This window comes from Ambystoma mexicanum, chromosome 7q, assembly GCF_040938575.1.
Source record: "Ambystoma mexicanum isolate Mex_15411 chromosome 7q, UKY_AmexF1_1, whole genome shotgun sequence".
Lineage (NCBI taxonomy): Eukaryota > Metazoa > Chordata > Amphibia > Caudata > Ambystomatidae > Ambystoma > Ambystoma mexicanum.
In genome coordinates, this window is record NC_090941.1 from 992,325,756 (window position 1) to 992,338,280 (window position 12,525).

Genomic DNA, 12,525 nt, shown 5'->3' on the forward strand with positions numbered 1-12,525 from the left:
ATAGAATAGAGGTGTTCATTTTCCATGAGAAGCTTCTTTTACACTGAAATTTAAGTCTCAATTGCAACATAACAGGGGCATGATCACTCAGTACAATGTTACCAATATCGGAAGAAACCCAACTGTCCGAAACTGTCCCACCAGTGAAAAACATGTCCAGTCTAGAAAACACTGTATGTGCACTGGAATAAAAACTGTATTGCCTCTTGTCCAGATGCTCAAGACGCCATATGTCCTTCAAACCATGTTCCTCTAAAAGCAGCCTAAGTGCCCGGTGATGATAATCACAACGAAGAACACGGCCGTTCTGACTTCTATCCAATTTTGGATCAATCACAGTATTAAAATCACCACCAAGCAGAACATTAGTATTATTCAACTCTCAAATAGTCTGTGCCACCATTCTGAAAAAGGACCCATCATCCACAGTAGGAGCATACACATTGCAGAGAGTTAATAATTCCCCTTGAATCTCGATCAACAACGCAACCATTCGACCTTCTTGATCAGCAATTTTGCGTATAACTTTTATAGGCAATTTTTTTCGAAACAAAATGACCACCCCCCTTGATCTGGAAGTAAAAGAAGAGCCAACAGCTACACCAACCCATTCCCTCTCCAAACCAGATATTTCATCCTCCAATATATGAGTCTCCTGTAAAAAACAGATGTCTGCATGCATGTCCTGCATCATTTGAAACACTTTCTTTTTCTTGAGCAGGTTATTGATCCCATTCACATTCCAGGATATAATGCGTAGGTCATCCGAAGTCCCACCTGAGTGGGAAGTCATTATTACACTACAAATATCAAAAAAGTCAAAATGAAAAGGAACACACAAAAAAAAATGACAAACAATAAGCAGAAAATAAAAAGAACGGACCAGGCAATGAAGTCTATTCAGCCCAAAAAGAAAATTGAAAAACATTGAGAACCATCCCCAGGACCCCTCCCTATGATGTGATAAAAGACAACTATGTGGTCAGAAAACCCTGCCAATAAAGAGAACAACATTTGGTAATGAATGAACAACCCGAACCCCCGTCATCCCCCCAAGAAGAAACCCCACCATCAAGAGTCACATTAAAAAACACAAAAAATTATAGTAAACAAACACTACTTAAAAACCGACCCCACCCCACACCAAATTGCACCTATCCACTAACATCGAAAGAACCGTGCAAAAACCAGTAAAGTTAGAAAAGGTAACTTCAAATGTATAAATATATATACTATGTAAGAGCACTGAGATCATACCATTCATGAATATCTAAACAATGACATGGAACATCAATAGCAGAACATCAGGCTACGCCATCACTATGATGCAAAACATCGTTCAAATTGCAACATCCCAATAGAATTTAAAAGGAGAAGGGTAAGGGAACATATGTATATCACATTCACTACATGAAGGATAGCACAGAAAGAGAGTGCCTTCAGGTGATTAATCTAGCCAAAGAAATTGAGCACCTATACTGAAATCAGCTAATCTTGACCATAAGTCTGTTCCATAGTTCCCTTGGGAGACCAGATCCTTTGTGGTCACAAGGCCAGCGATGGAATGAAGATTGCTAAAATTAAAATAAGACTAACGTTTTAACTCCCCAACTTCGTAATCTGTGAAGGCGTGCCAATGTGACCGCAGCGGAGTAAAAGGAGAACAGCATCCTGGGCGCTGCCGCAGTCTCCGCCATGAAACAAAATATCTCAACACAAACCACGGGAGGAGCAGATGTCTGTATGCTTGTAGGACGGCTGCACTGAAGGGAGGCCGGTCGGCAATGTAGCAAAGGGCCAGTTTGCCATTGAAGGCTTGTGTATACCATGACCCCCCGTGGTATTGAGCTGCAAGGAGAACCTGCACAGCCCAGAGTGCTCCCAGGACATCCGCAGCTTCCAACACAAGGGAGACGGTCCCGACGGCTCTGAACCCCACCTGGACAGCACATACCTTGAGCCGAAGGCGAAGATGCCGCTCTCTGTGTTCCCAGCCACGCCCGGGTGCGAGCGCCACTGGATAGTCCGGGCACGGCCATCCAAGGGGAATCGGGAGAATCTATCCGGCCCCTTCTACGAGAAACCAAGGCAAGAAGGGCACTGTCGGAGCCCGACCGCGCACGCATCCACTCTTGACGTCCGTGGCTGGTTCCGCATTTCCGCATTCAATGGCCGTGATGACGTATACACACACACGTCTCACGCCAAGTTGAATGGTCCTTTCCTCACATCCAAAAACACTGTGAGCCGGGATTGAAGACGTACAATTCCATCGAATGGTACAGTGGGGGGTTCCACACTAATTTCAAATAATACGAACTGCCAAAATCCGGCGGCGCCATTTTAAAAGGCGAATATTAATAATAACATTGTTAAAAATAAAAAAAAATATACAAAACATGGTGGGGCGGGGGGACACCAACAATGTCACTCACTGTTCATGGGAGGTGCTAGAAGACCCCTCTTGTATTTTTCCAACCAATCTAAAGCCAATGCAGGATCAGATGTGTTTCGGTCCCCATCAGGAAACACAACAGTAAGAACATTACTTCTGCTAAGAAAGGCTTTTAAAGTTAGTTGACTAGCCAATTCTTTAGCACTCCGGAAAGATCTTCTTCTAAGCAGGATCTCTTTAGGATAATCAGGATAGACATAAACAGATCTACCTTTGTATAAGGCTTTCCCAGCCTGTCTGGCAGCTTTCATTAAACATTCCCTAGATCTCATATGTAAAAAGGTGACCATAATATGTCGAGCTCTGTTCCCCTGATGTTTACCAATCCGAAAGGTATTATCTATGTCTTCAATCCTGATTGCAGAGCACTGGAAACTGTTTTTAAAAATCTGTAAGACTAGGGATGACAGGCCCACTTCATCTCCTTCAGATTCCTCTACACCAACCAGTCTGATGTTTCTTGCTCTGATTCTCATCTCCAAATCCAAGCGTTGTTCCCTTTCAGACTTCAAGTCAGATTGTAGGGTCTTGTATGCCTGGAAGCTGCCAGCAATCTCAGTGCTCATAGTTGAAGAGGATTTTTCTAGTTAAGTGACTCTGCCATCCAGCTGACCGGTTTTCAGATTGAGTTCAGCCATTGTCAGTTTAATATCACTGACATCCTGGGCCACCTTCAGAATGGTATTGTAGACATCTCCAAGGCTAGGGGTTTCTTCCATCTCAGGGATTTGTTTAGATTTCTTGGAGGCTGGGTTTTCTGCTTCCCCAATCTTTTTCTTGGAGCTCATTATAATTTCAATATAAATAGCTTCAGGGAGAGGTCCAGAGCAGTTGAGTTAAGCTGCTACTCCACTGCCAGCCATTCTAGAATCTCGAAGATGGGACTTTCAGTATCATACTTGCCTCTGATCTCAGATGAAAGCCAACCTTGGGGAGAGCGGCATCCTCTCAAACACTAACTATTATACACTTACCCGGTAACCAAAAATTCACTACACGATCAGATGGAAATTACAAGCTGGCCTTAAATTAGATGCACATTATATACTTGCTTTAAGTTAGAAGTCTCAATCTGTGCACATTATTTGAGTTAGCAATACAGTTGTGGAGCTAGCATTACCGTTTTACAGATGCTGCAGGTCGTGGCGGTTTTCCCAGCTGCTTTTTTTTGCTTGGAGTAGTACTGTTGCTCTCAGGAGGAATCTTTAAAGACTCGACTATGACTCTAGCTAAACGTATTCGCCCCAGCAGTGCCAGTCTATCCACTGTCAAACTGATGGCTTCTGCTTTCTCATCATCCTCCGGTCGATTTTCAAGCATTGACAAATGCCTACTAGGGAAACCAACAAACACCAATGAGAACATTCTTGCATCTATGTCAAATGAATGCATGAAAAAACACAACTTTAAAAATTTCTCAGTCTTGCAGCAATCTTTATATGGCTTTTACCCACCGTATGGAACACTCTTCCCTGATGTCAGAATACACATCTTAATTCTTACCATCTGAAGGAAACTGAAGACATTTCTCTTCTGCAGGTTCCTAAGAGCCAGACTCCATCATTCCACTCTTCCATGATCTTGCTATGTGCCTTCTTTACCAGGTTCCCCTCCTCTACTCACCCCATCTTTCTTTATCCCTCCCTCCACTTGCTCTCAATAGCGGCTTTGAAGAGACATGAAGTGTGTGTGGTGGTGAGGGGCCAGCTTGGAGCAAGTGCAGAGTGCTCTAAGGTGTAGGAGAGATGGTCCCAACGCTGTACTCTTTCATTGTTCCTCCTGGCCTGCTCCCCGAGTGCTGCATACACCTCTGTGTACCCACCTAGTGCCCAACTAAAGGCAGTTAGGTTCAAGCAAACCCATGAATTCCTGAGAATTCCAGGGATCTGCAACAGAAATGGTTATGTGAATCAAAGGAACCTTGAGGCATCTTAAGCCCTAAGATTCTACTATAGCTTAAACAAGTCAAATGACAGAGGATAAACAATGAGCCCCATTTCTGGTTGATTCTTATTCTTTTGATCTACCCTTTGTGGGTGCTTTGAAGTATTGTATTTTGCCCAGTCTCATGGCCTGTCCATTTACAATCTTAGGCCTCTTGCTAGTATGCTGTCCCTTCAGACTTCTGTTAATTCACTCAAACACATTAAAAAAAGTCTTAAAAAACGTAGAAAAGGCAGGGCATTCTTGCCAATCACTGAAAGGGGCAGCCAAACTGAACAAGTGTCTATTTCTGCACATTTCTGACATTGTTATTTGCCCCCTTTCACCATTATCCCCTGCTCCTGTAAAAACATTTTGATTTTTTCAGTCCCACCATGTGTTGCTTTTTAGTACTGTCATGGAATCCAAGTGTTTCAATCCCTCCCCCACTGCATCACCTGGAGAGCAATACCATAAGGATTGTCCGTGGTATCCCCATTGTTTTTCTCCCTTGCAATGCAGGAATCTGTCCCAATTTTGTTTGCAGAAGACAACTTACTCAAATCAATTACACTACTCCACCTTTTTTTGTAAAAGGCATACAAAAATAAATGGACAGTTAACCCTACAAATGGCATTTATGTAGCTCGAGCCCGAAGCCGCTTAGTACCTACCAATGCTTCCCCACTGAGAGTAAAAGCAGGTACTATGAGAATAGCAAGCATGTGACAGCATCTCACACCTGCCCCAGTACTAACGCAACATAAGAGGGGACTAGTGTTCAACTTTTTGTTTTAAAAATTAACAATCATGCTTTGTTTGACCACAAAGTTGTCATTCCATTTACCCGTTGTCTCCATCTGCTGGCTTTTCCTTGAATTCATGAACTCTTTGTGATTTATGAAGGACTACAGGGCTTCCCCGCATCGATCTTTTCTTCAGTGCTTTTCTGCTTGATTTGGTGCCATCGCCTTCACTAAGGGCACTGAGGCTGCTGTCCGACTTCTAGATGAGTGTTTAAACAAAAAGTGATGTAGTCCATGATTCGGTACATACATCTGCAACAGTCAATACTGAATAATACAATAGAGTCAGAATGTTTTTAGACAAGCAATTGCTTCTGTATATCAACTATTAAATGCAAAATAAACAGTTTAATTAACAGTAGTAATTATTGAACTGAAATCATTTCCAAAGGCACAAACACCATATTTTTTAATTTTTTTTATTTTTATTTTGGTTGGCTAATAAATTAACCTTTCAAAACAAAACTTACAAAAAAACACAAGATTTAAATCCACAACAAATAGTAAAATATATGACAGTCATCATGTTCAATTCATAATATGGCAATAATTATATCATGAATGCACAGCATCAAATTATTACAACAATTAATAAATATTACAAACATTACAACAGAATTTCTTGGGATGTTTATCACACCCATTTCTTTGCTAAAAAACAATAAACCCACACATAGTGCCTTATATCTTATTGGAGCTTGTACTTTTTTACATCCCCATAATGGAGATTGAAAGTGGGCATTCCATCAGTCTAATTCTCACTGCACTTGTTGGAGAGTACTATATTTAAAAACTGTATGGTTCCTATTCTTACAGAGATTTTCGGAGTGGCAAATAGCTCATGCCACAATTCATCATTTGTCCGAGTTGTATAATGGAAGAATGTTAGTTTGATAATAACAACTTCCCTCTGTTTTTCCAAAGCAACACACTCAATTAAGAGATGTCGCAATGTTTCTTTAATATCTCTTGTTTTGCAAAATCGGCAATGTGAATTTTCCTCCTGAATAAGCCCTCTTCTCAATAGTATTTGATTTGTGGACCATAGATTTAAACGAAACCTTAGTATCTGATTTCTTAAATAGTTTGAGGGACATTTCAGTAAATAATCAGCAGCCTGCCTAAATTTCTTGTGTCCGAAGAGTGCTCTATCAAAGTCTTTTAGTTTAATATAGTTTTGTTGCGTGCAATGCCAGTCTGATTGATATAATTTAAGTTTAGCTTTTGTGGGGTTATTGAGCAAGAGATCTAGCGAGATACTTGCTTCAGTCATATCCGTAAATACAGCATCTCTCCATTTTACAGGAAATGAATGATCAGATCGCATTAGATAATTTGCCAGTACTGTGAGCAAGTTATTAGATAGACCCAATACACATTTTTCAAAAAAGACATCTCTTCCATGATACTTGTATGTGTAACGATAGATTTCTGAGCTCAAAGCGAAGAAGATCTGTTGGAACTGAGTTGGGAAGATTCATTACTCTTTTCCAAAACTTGGCTTCTATTTTATTCCAGTAGCATGGTTTTTGAGGAAGCCATGCCTCAGCCCCATATGTGATAATAGGAATAACCTTTTGCTGAAAAAATATTAGAGTATGTGCACATGAAAATTTGCCATACTTGTGCTGAAGAATCTTTGCTTGCGAGATTAATGTAATCAATTTGTCAGTTATGTTAATTAGTTGAGGTTTATCATGGAATTATTGAATGTCACACCAAGATATTTATATTCATTAACTATCATCAGTTTTTGATTTTTCAGAAACCAGTCATAATGTTTCATTTGCTTCATTTTACTTTTTCCCAACTGCATAATCTGGGTTTTCTCCAGATTTAGGGTTAAATGATTTCTATCAACATATTGATCTAATTTGCTAAGCAAATTCTGCAGACCAATCGGTGTCTGTGATAGAAGCACGAGATCGTCTGCATACAAGAGCCATGCAATGGTCTGGTTTCCAAGTTTCGGTGCGTCATGCAGCACCTCCATGAATTTGATTCCTATATCAAGTATAAACAAATTGAATACGGTAGGTGCAAGTATGCAACCTTGTTTCAAACCATGCTCGGTGTGAATTACTTCAGATAATAGACCATCTAAATTCAATTTCACCTGCATAGAAGTGTTTGAATAGAGTAAATTTATTATTGCTACAAGAGACATAGGACGCCAAATTTTATTAGTTTTTGAATGAGTAAGTATCGATCCACTAAGTCAAATGCAAATCGAAAATCCACATAAGCTAGGTAGAGAGGTTGTTTTTTAGTTGCATAGAGTTCTTTGATCGTATTAAGTGTTGTGATGTTAATAGCAGTACCGAGACCTGCAACAAATCCAGTTTGAAAAGGGTCACCACGATTCTCATTGATTGCCCAACACCAAATGCATTCATACATTCATACAGATGGCGAAGGAGTTCTAAGTGAGGTCCATGAGATACTTGTCGTGTGAAAAAGACATTACTATGCGTTTACACTATCATCCATTGTCTGGTTCAGTCTACCATTCTTTCAGTGTCAGTGGAAGCGATGCAATACGTTGGCTTCAAGACTATGTTGTGAAATGGAAGACTTACATGAAGAGGGAATACTTAGCAGAAAAGGAGACGTGTGGACACTAGTGTATGAGATTGTTTTCTATCATGCTATGATGGAAACTGTAGCAAAAGGTACACAATTCCAATTGCCACAGACTTTGGCAGGCTATTTATTTGTGCACACTAATCCTATACTTGGATCTTTGCTTAAAGATCAAATAAATAACACATTCTTCTTAAAGTAATAAGTTAGGCTTACTAATTGTAAAAACTCAAATTTATAATTTTTAGCTTTGAAACAAAACATATAATTCAACCATTATCTTCATCTGGTATTTCTCTCGAATTGTTCTCTCCCTATATGCTACCCTCTGCCATCATGGCTCTCCCATTCAGGGCCATGTTTTCCTAACCCTTCTACTTTCCCCGTCTCCCACCTTGGTGTTCTTCTGTCATCTCTTCCATCCACACAATGATGTTCTCTCTGTCCCCTCCCTCTTTCTCCTGCCAAGATGTTCAGCGCCAACCCACTTCTTATGTCGAATTTGTTATTTCCGATTCCCTCTCTTTCAGTATGATATTCTTACTTTCTCTACCGTATTGGCAACGTGGCCATCGGAAACTGATGGGCATCGTTCGTTCAGTACAGTGTATCCTTGTTCCTCACAATTTTGATACACACATCATAATGTCATCCACTGTGAGAAACTTGAGGGTATTCTCACTCCCAGACCCCTTGGAACCTCTGCCAGGGCGAGACATGGTATCCCCTTTTCCTAGTGGCAACCAACCCCTCCCCAACATTCCTTGGCTGTTATAAGCCAACTCCCCTCATTTCTCCACCATTGACAATTGACAGTACTGGGACAAAGAAGAGGCAACTAACAGCAATGAAGACTATGCTCTACTACCACTCTGGTACAAGGTCGAGGGAGATGCCCGTTAAGAGCAGTAAAGGTCAGGCATGCCCCATTAATTGTGGTCGGGCAGGGCTGATTGGTTATCCACACCTGCAGCCTGTCAAGGGGCTGCAAGTGTATGATATGATATATGTAAGAAGACAGAGGAAGGGCACTACAAACAATCTTACTAGGCCTTCCGTCATTAAGATTGTGCAAGTGCGACAATGCAAAGTGTAAGGGGAATGGAGGGGGGAGTGGCAGGGAGGAGGAGTGCAATCAGGGCAGCCTTGCTCTGAGTAAGTGCAGCCAGGGCAGCGAGGCTTTGGGTAGTGCAAGGAGGCAGGGGATAGTAGAGGTTACAGTTACAGCCCCCTAAGTGCACGGGAGACTACTCTTGGAAAAGCCTGGTACCCAGTGAGACTCTGCGGGTAGCAAGCAATCAGTCAGTGCAGACGACAGGTATGTCAGCAGGGGAGGGAGAGAGAAAAAGCAGAGGAGAAAAGGAAGGTCTTGAGCTGCTTCCCGAACTTTAGGTGGTCCGGCTCAAGTTTGAAAGTGGCAGGGAGGCCATTCCAGAGGGAGGCACCTGCAGAGGAGAGAGATCTAGCCCTCCTCTCTCTGCCTGGTGAAGTGCCTGACCCTCAGAGTTTGAGGTAGCCGAGCGAAAGGCTTGAGCAGGAAGGTATTTTAGAAGACAGTTGGATGTAGGGCGGGCACCGGCCCCAGAAGACCTTGTGGATGAAACAGAGGGTCTTCAACTTGATCCTTGCAGGCACCAGGAGCCAGTGGAGAGTTTTCAGGACTGGAGAGATACAGTCCCTGGGCTTGAGGCAAAGGATAAGTCTTGCAGTCCTGTTCTGGATTAGTTGCAAAGGGCGGAGAGTAGAGGAAGGCACTTTGAAAAAGAGACTGTTGCAGCAGTCTAGCCTAGAGAGAACCAGGGCTCTGGAGACAGTGCGCTTCCGGGGGAAAAGTGAGAAAAGGAAGAATACAGGTGCAGCTGGTAGTGGGCCTTCTTGGCAAGGTCTGTGATGTTAGGAGGGAAGGAGAGAGTGGAGTCAAAGATGACACCAAGGTTTTTTGCCTCACAGGAAGACAAAGGATGAGGGCACACGGAGGGTGGCCAGAGTAACAGAGGTACAGCGGAAGCAGGGGTCCCAATGAGAAGGACCTCCGTCTTACTAGCATTAAGGCAGAGATTGTTGGAGGCACATCAATCACGGATAGACAGTCAGGAATGAGTGAGAGAGGAGAGGAGGCTGAGGGGAGCCTGAAAGAGAGCACAGTGTCCACTGCAGAACACTGAAATTTAGAGGAGAAGGTAGAGCATCAGATGGGCTAAAGGGGCCAAGTAGACATTGAAGAGCCAGGGTAAGAGGATAGAGCCCTGGGGAACACCACATGTGGAGAGAGAGGTGGTGGAGAGAAAGGACCCAAGTTAGACCCGGTCCAGGCGGAAGGAGGTCAACCACTGCAGAGCCTGATACATGATGCCCAGGTTCTGATGGAGTAGATTGATCAGGATGGCCTGATTGACCATGTCAAAAGCAGAGGAAAGGTCTAGGAGGATGAGGACAGAAGGAAGGCTGCAGTCAAGATTAGAGAGCAGATCTTCACGGGTATTCAGGAGAGCAGTTTCCATGCTTCTGGCTGCTCTGAAGCCAGACTGATGACCATGGAGACAACCAACAGATTCAGAATGGAGAGTAAGCAGGGAGATGGCCAGCTTTTCAAGAGTTTGCCCAGGAAAGGAGTGATAGAGATCGGCTGATAGTTTGCCAGACAGGTAGGATCAGCAGAAGGCTTTTTAAGGAGGGGGTGCACAAGAGAGTGCTTGAGGAGAGAGGGGAAAGATCACGTGGCTAAGGAGTGATTGCAGAAATCAGCCAAGGCTGGGGCGAGGGTGTCAATTTGGTCCTTGATGGTTCTGGAGGAGCAAGGGAGCACCTGTTTGGACGACACTTTCATAGATCGGACTTGTCTAGAAACATCGCCAGGTGTTGTCCGAGAGAAAGAGGAGAACGGAGGAGGAGAGAGAGAGGCGACCAGAGGCGGCTGAAATAGGTAGAGGGAGAGGAAGAGGAGAGCGAGGACAAGATGTCCTGAGTTTTAGTGGTGAAGTGAGAAGCAAGACTTCAGGAGGGAACAGGATAGGTGGAGACTGCAGAAGGATTGGCCAGCTCCTTGCAGATTTTAAAAAGTTTGGCGGCGTTTGCTCGGGAGAATTCTCAGAAATGTGCTAATTCCCCTCTACCTTAGAGACCCTGAGCACTTTTGTTGGATTTTAGGACTTTACAATTTAACCTGGATAGAGTGAGAACTTTTTCCTACTCTCTCATGTATTTTTCTGTGATTTGGACTCTGCTTTTGGTTTTGGAGTGTGAAACTCCACAGGCATCTTTTTACATTGTGGCACACTGCACTTTCAGTGTAGGGGCACAGTGAAGTCTCTTAGATTTCCCAAAGGTTTAAATACCTTCTCTTGGATAAACTACTGCTTCCAAGAACAGTGAAGTGAAACTGACTTTGCTTACATTTGTAACTTTCTAGACCAGCACACACTATCTAACAATAGGGTGCTGGAGGGGTTACTTAGTATCACCGTTGTCTAGTTTCTCATTTAACATTTTTTGTTACCCTTTCTACAATTATTGTCTGGTGGCAGTGGTTTACATGCGAACTACCATTGTGTGTTTTTTACCGCGGGCTGCCTTCGCAGCTGCAGTAAGGCACCATTGGCTGCCCATTTTGTCAAAATGGCCTGGTCTTCTTTTTTCGCCATTTCTTGCTGGAATAGTCCTTCTTGAGATTTACTCTGCACGCCAAACCAGGTTTGGTCCCTTTGTTTGTTTCGTCTTTGGCGGGATTCACGAGTGAAGCCAGCCTCTGGCTCCAGTATGTCTGACAGGGGCAGGAAGTGAGGGAGGTGCCCGAAACTCCCTGTGCTTAATCCCCTTGGTTACAGGAATGCACCCAGAGGTGATTGGCCGGCTGGCTGTCCGGCAAGGACAGCCACCCTACTGTATGATTGACAGCTAGGCTGGAATTAATGGGAGAAACCTGCATAAAAGGCGAGGCGTTTTGGCTTGGAAGGCAGAGTCGACCAATGGACAAAGGAATCCGAGGAAGAACTTTGAAGAGAATTGCCTGCTGCAACTCCTGGGCCGTTGGTTTGCCCAGTGAAGCCCTGCTTCTGAGCTGAATCTCCGAATTCAGTGGGAAATGGATGCTACAGAAATCTGTGGTTTTGTCAACCACGCTTACCTCATTGACTTATTTTGACTCCTGCTGGTCATATATATGTATGTTTATGTTTAGGAGGAGTATGCGGAGGGAGGAGGGTTGAATATGGTGTGGAGAAGGGGGGCGCTCATTAAAAAGAGAATATAAAAACTTACAACCAACAGGAGTCATACTTAAGGTTGATGGGGGAAGTGTGGTTGATGAAACCACAAAGAGCCATATGATTCAAACACAGAGGAAAGGGGAGCAATGCAGTGAGGGACAAATGTTTTGAGATGGCATGGGTGAATGCCAGTCCTGTTAGGTGGACCATATTTATGCAAACACAATGTGGCAGATGTCCTAAAGTGTAGTGATGATTGGGTGGTGTTTTCAAGGAGGCTAGGAGAACTTTGGATTAGTATGCAATGTAATGTTGGATGCAAGAGAAACTCAAAAGAGTGCTGGGGAAATCATGTACATTTGCCTTGGTCTTGCTATACGTTGTACACCGAGTCACACTCCGTGACTGTTAAGCCTGAGCCAACAGTGGCATAGTCAATATTTGCATACACAAAGGTGCATAGTGTAACAGCTCACTGTATTATGGCTAGGGTACTTCACAGTTCCTTTCTCCACTACTGTGTGATGTTGCAATACTGAATTCTGTGCTTCAA

The 12,525-nt window shown here is 43.2% G+C and overlaps 1 protein-coding gene across 2 annotated transcripts in view; it reads right to left on the reverse strand.

Annotated features, from left to right (window-relative positions):
• Positions 1-12,525, reverse strand: part of C2CD3 (C2 domain containing 3 centriole elongation regulator) — a 594,096-nt gene that overhangs the window by 445,498 nt on the left and 136,073 nt on the right. For both annotated transcript variants that reach the window (XM_069640138.1, XM_069640137.1), the window contains 2 exons: positions 5,226-5,383; positions 3,576-3,788 (listed from right to left, as the gene is read on the reverse strand). In XM_069640138.1, the coding sequence (XP_069496239.1) occupies positions 3,576-3,788; positions 5,226-5,383 (371 nt within the window). The remainder of the gene's footprint in view (positions 1-3,575; positions 3,789-5,225; positions 5,384-12,525) is intronic.